Source organism: Triticum aestivum, unplaced genomic scaffold, assembly GCF_018294505.1.
Source record: "Triticum aestivum cultivar Chinese Spring unplaced genomic scaffold, IWGSC CS RefSeq v2.1 scaffold195482, whole genome shotgun sequence".
NCBI classification, from domain to species: domain Eukaryota; kingdom Viridiplantae; phylum Streptophyta; class Magnoliopsida; order Poales; family Poaceae; genus Triticum; species Triticum aestivum.
In genome coordinates this window covers 3079-8515 of record NW_025227846.1, presented here as the reverse complement: position 1 = coordinate 8515, position 5437 = coordinate 3079, and the positions used below count along the sequence as shown (strand labels likewise).

Below are 5437 nucleotides of genomic sequence, written 5' to 3'. Positions count from 1 at the left end.
ATGCATGTCATGTAGTATTAATTTTATCAACAGTCAAAGACGGTCTTGAAAAACGCATTAGGCCCTATATAGATGGAAGGAGGGAGTAACACAATGAACTTCCTGGAACTGGCTTGTCAACAATGATAGTATGGCTGACTTGTGTGCGAAAGCTAAGGAGCTGAAGGCTATGTTTATTCAATCTCAAATCAACCATGTTTTGAGGGTAAGTATCTCATATTTTCATCACTTCCTTTTCTTGTCCAAGTTTACCATGCATCTGCCAGCTTTAGGTTCTGATGTATGAATGCTTGGCAGCATATTACATTTTTTTTTCCTGGTAAAGGCACCATATTACAAATGTTGGTACAAATGCCTACTGTTGGTATTATTAATGTTGGTACAAATGCCTACCGTGTTTTGTAACAACTGTCTTATTCAATGGCATGAGAAGCAGCACAACAAGAGACTTGTTTAGGCATACTTGTACTGTTTGTATATTATGGGACGGAGGGAGTAGCAGATAAGACTTGTCATTGGAATCCCTTCAAATCTTCACCTGCAAATAAGTAGTCTCTCCGTTTCTAAATACAAGTCTTTTTAGAGATTCCAATAAGGGACTACATACAGAGCAAAATGAGTGACTCTACACTTTAAAATATGTCTATATACATCCGTATGTAGTCCATAGTAGAATCTCTAAAAGGACTTGTATTTAGGAACGGAGGGAGTAACACAAAAGAGCTGTAGCCAAACTCATCAAACCACATGGAGCAGAGGTTTCGCACAACTCAGCGCCCACCCGGAGTAACACAAAGAGAGCTACTCATCAAACCACATGGACCAGAGGTTGCGCACAACTCAGCAGTCTCATAGACACAAAAATGATGACCCTAGACAACAGTGTCCTAGAAACCTGACAAAATGGAGCACCACCGCACTTTGTGCTCCTCGCCTTCCTGTTACAATAGGTCGAAGACACAACGCAACAGATAACATCTCAACTCCAGTAAGATACCACACAAAGACACAACGCAGCAAGTAGCAGCAACCACAATGTGCGCCGGTTATCAGACAACTCGAGGAACACATGCAGGTAACCAGCCTACAAACAGCTACAGCAGGAAATATCAGCACTACAACGACAACAAAGTGGTACTATCCCAAACATTTCGAAGACAAAGCAAACCAGCAGTATGACATTCCAGCCACTTGTCCTAGAAACCTGACAAAATGGAGCACCACCGCTTCGGCTGTTGATGCCTATGTCAGCAGCACCAAATTCTTCTCTTTTAGTTCCCGCACTGCCTGAATATCCTTCTCAAGTGCTTCAATGGCAGTCCTCCAGGTCTCTGGGGTCTCGAAGAATATCCCTTCGATGCTGAGGAGCTCCCGCAGCCCATTATCCTCGCCGCACAGATCAATGTATTCCTGGTCCAGCTCATCAAACTCCACGTGTAGCAGCTGCGATATGTTTTGTGCAGTGAGCATATTTCTTTTGATATCTTTCAGGTGCTCCGCCTTGGTTCTCGTCCCATGTGTCAAACCGTCGCGGTTGACACAGACCAGCCATCTACCCAAGTCTCTCTTCCTGGCCTCCTCAGTGCTCAGATAGTTAGGACCAGTAACCCTATTTTGAGCATCCTTCCTTGACTCAGCGAGCGTAGCACGGATGAATTCCTCGTTTTTTGACAGCCATTTCAGCGAGCCCTCATCCTCCTCTCCTCCTTGATAAGGTAGCTCCCCAAAGAACTTTTGCATCTTATGCTTCATGCCTCTGGAGAGGGATTTGAAGTCTTCTCGGGACATCTGATTAACATAGACTCTTAGCCAATAGCGGGCTTCTGGGGATAAAAACAATGAATTGTAGAGAAGACGCCAAAGCTTAGGTTCCGCTGACCGCATATTGTTGATGTATTTCTCAAGGTCCTTGGGGTAAGGGGTACCCACACCCAGAACTCTCCTAGCAATCGTATCAAGGACATCTCCACCCAGGTTCCAGTCCTGTATGAAGCTTCCCTTCTTCTCAGTTGGACCAATTTCTGAAGTGTCTATAAGAACAAACCTCCCTGAAGACCGAGAAATCTTTAAGTTCTCTAACCGGAGACGGTTGCCCAGTGTACATCCACGCAATTGATATGCTGCAATCAGCTCTGGCAGACTTCTGATGGTTTTCCCTGCTTTCCATGCAACCAGTGTCTTTCCTCTGGGTCCTCCAACGGTCTTCAAGAGAATATTGTCGTCTAAGGGTTCAAGCAGTGGAACTTCCTCCGTGAAATACTTGACCGGGCAAACTAAATCATTCACAAGCATCCTGTATAGAACAGAAAAACAAAGAAGTTATACACAAATTATAATCCTTTAGCAAAGGAAGTGAGTCAGCAATGCACAGTTCTAGTAACAAGCAGTGCACAGTTCTAGTACAATGACTAATTCTAGGTAATCTATGAGATTGCATAGAGGTAAAAAGGCTTGCATTATGGAAACGCTGTTATATTCAAGCAGGACTGAACTGCATATATTACAATTGATGTCAAAACAGACTTGTACAAACTAATGTAGAATGAAATTTATTCCATTAAAAAGTGGAGACCGTGGGCAAGGAAAAAAAAGTTGCTATGATTTCTTATTGCACGACCCATGTCATATATCGATAACTCTTCCAGTTAGCAGTCCGTACACATGTGAAAGAAAAATCAGTACCCTCTAATGCCACACCCATTTTTGCAACTTGATCTTTGATACTCTCTTATAACACATCTAAAATGAAATATGTTTTGAATTTTGGACAGAGAGGGGACATACTTATGGCCTAAATACAGTGATTTGTAGCAAAGGAAGTGAGTCTGCAATGCACAGTTCTAGTAACAAGCAGTGCACAGTTCTAGTACAATGACTAATTCTTGGTAATCTATGAGATTGCATAGAAGTAAAAAGGCATGCATTATGGAAACCGTTGTTATATTCAAGCAGAACTGAACTGCATACATTACAATTGATGTCAAAACAGACTTGTACAAACTAATGTAGAATGAAATTTATTCCATTAAAAAGTGGAGACCTTAGGCAAGGAAAAGAAAAGTTGCTACGATTTCTTATTGCACGATCCATGTCATATATCGATAACTCTTCCAGTTAGCAGTCCGTACACATATGAAAAAAAATCAGTACCCTCTAATGCCACGCCCATTTTTGTAACTCGATCTTTGATACTAACACATCTAAAATGAAATACATTTTGAATTTTGGACAGACATGGGACATATACTTAGGGCCTACATACAGTGATCTGTAGCAAAGGAAGTGAGCCTGCAATTAGCATGGACTTGTTAGTTCCTTCCCTACTATTTTAACCATTTCAAGAGTGATAATATTCTGTATTTTAGAACTAGCAAACATAATTCTAGGCATTTATTGGCTTCATAAGCAGCGCTTGCCATGCTCTCTGCTTTGTTCAGCTCTATGTCTCCATAATGGTTACAGATTTGTTGAAACTGCAGAATGCATATTTATAGAACTAATCTGCTATTGCAGGTTTGTTTCATGCTATTATCAGCTGCTGTAAACGCACTTTTACAATATTAAGAACTAAGAATCATGTCTAGATGAACTCTAAACACAACTTCCTAACTGCTTTACAAGGAAATTACAAGAGGTGAAAGAATTACAAATAATCATTGGTCGGGAACTTACATCTTTTCACCGGGTAAACCATCGGATGTAGCAATCCATCTTTTGGACCGCCCAAACCTCTGAGCAGCCAGTGGAGATGACCTGTGAAATCCACTGGACTTGGGTGGGTGGCCCTGGGAAATCCTCCGAAATGAAGAGTATAAGATGCTGCCTCTCATGGTTACAAGACAGGTATCTGAAAAAGACATATGCAAATTATTAAAATCCTTGAACAGAACATGCTGTTGAAAAATAAACCATAGGTGCAAGTTGAATAAAAAACAAGATTTACTTTGCTGAGAGAATAATGATCAGGATATCACTAATCGTTAACTTATCAGCCAGCCTCAAAATAGAGATAAATCGCTTATCGGTCGACCATTTATCCACCAGCTTTTTTGTAAATCCGAGATTCTAGCACTATAAATATTGTAAACTACTCCAAGAGCGTTTAGATAACTAAAGTAGTGATCTAAACGGTATTATATTTCATGTTATGCAAAAACAATACAGTAGTAATGGACAGAAGCGATTAATCCTTTAAGATGCAGAGGGAGGGGTGGCGGCCGAGCTACTGCTACTGCTGGGGGAACGGGGGAGGCTGGTCTTGTGCTGCTGGAGGAGAGCTTCTGATGGAGGAAAGGGCCGGCGTGCTGCTGCCTCCTGGACCTGGACGACCTGGGAGCTGCGTCGCTCGGTCTAGCTGCTGGGGAAGACGAGGAAGGGGAAGATCCAAACGGCAGGGAGGGGATGCGGAGCTAGCTCCGGCCGCCGGGGGCGACCATGATGGCGGCAGCGTCGTGGTGCATCTGCTCGACATCAAGAGATGGCAGCGTTGGGACGGTGCTGGGGCGTGGCTTGGAGGGGAGGGGGGAGTCGGCGCGGGGGAGAGGAAGATAGGAGAGGAGGGGATGGGGAGGAGTTGAAGGGCATACCGATGGGCAGAACTGATCGCTGAACCCAGACAGAGGCGGCGGCGGCGGCGGCCCGGTGCGTTTCCTCTCGCGTGATCGGCGGTGTCCCCGTGCGTTCCTCTCTCCCGATCCGCGAGGGTTCCCCAATCCCCTATCTATGTGGATCGTAGCGGGACCGCGGGAGGCTAGGAGCTCAGCAACAGGCGGCGGGGGGAGCCGGGGAGAGGTCGAGACGGCGAGTCGGCGGGGGGATCTGGGGAGAGGTCGAGACGGCGAGTCGGCGGGGGGATCTGGGGAGGGGCGGCCGCCAGACCTAGGTCTTCATCTCCATCTCGCTGTGGAGTTGCTCGACGCTCGGGTTGTGGACAGAAGCTGGGTCATTGGGCCACCAACATTCGGAATACCTCACTCACAATTTTCCCAAAATTCTGGGTGGGCCACAGCCCACCCGGCCCGTCCCCTGCGTCCGCCCGCCCATGGCTGATGCCCACGAGATCGATCTGTAATTTGCCTAAAAAAAAAACGAGATCGATCCGTAGAAGTCAACATGGCAATGTTCGATGGGTGCCCACTACCTGCGAACCCGGCGGGTAAAAACCCCATTAGGACAAAAAATACCCATGAATTTTCAAATGAAAAAAAATTACACCCATCGGATAAGGCGGGTGCAGGTACGGGAAGATCCCATACCCGCGAACCCGCAAACCCATAAACTACTACATCAAGTCAAGTAGATCCTACCCCGCAAAAAAAAAGTCAAGTAGATTCCATCAAGCGCTAAGCTACCAAGCCATCGGACATGGAGCTGATGGCTACGTCGTACTTTAAAGAAGTGTTCACAAAGGACCCTACTCTGGAGTCCACGGGTGTGA

The 5437-nt window shown here is 45.2% G+C and overlaps 1 protein-coding gene across 2 annotated transcripts; it reads right to left on the bottom strand.

Annotated features, from left to right (window-relative positions):
• Window positions 1-896: 896 nt before the first annotated feature.
• Window positions 897-4945, bottom strand: LOC123172864 (uncharacterized). Of its 2 annotated transcripts, XM_044589767.1 has the most exons (3): window positions 4587-4945; window positions 3673-3847; window positions 897-2293 (listed from the first exon to the last, which is right to left on the bottom strand). In XM_044589767.1, the coding sequence occupies exons 2-3, from the start codon at window positions 3828-3830 to the stop codon at window positions 1243-1245; spliced, it is 1209 nt and encodes a 402-aa protein (XP_044445702.1). In that variant the 5' UTR covers window positions 3831-3847; window positions 4587-4945; the 3' UTR covers window positions 897-1242. The 2 variants fall into 2 exon arrangements, with proteins under 2 accessions (XP_044445702.1, XP_044445701.1); XM_044589766.1 differs by lacking the exon at window positions 4587-4945 and having other exon boundaries at window positions 3673-4071.
• Between the last annotated feature and the right edge of the window lie 492 nt (window positions 4946-5437).

Bases quoted from the DNA above. Each gene is read 5' to 3' on its own strand.
- LOC123172864 (XM_044589766.1), bottom strand. From the start codon at position 3,860: ATGTCTTTTTCAGATACCTGTCTTGTAACCATGAGAGGCAGCATCTTA. The intron at 2,294-3,672 runs GTAAGTTCCCGA...TGTTCTATACAG, and splicing joins GGTTTACCCGGTGAAAAGAT to GATGCTTGTGAATGATTTAG.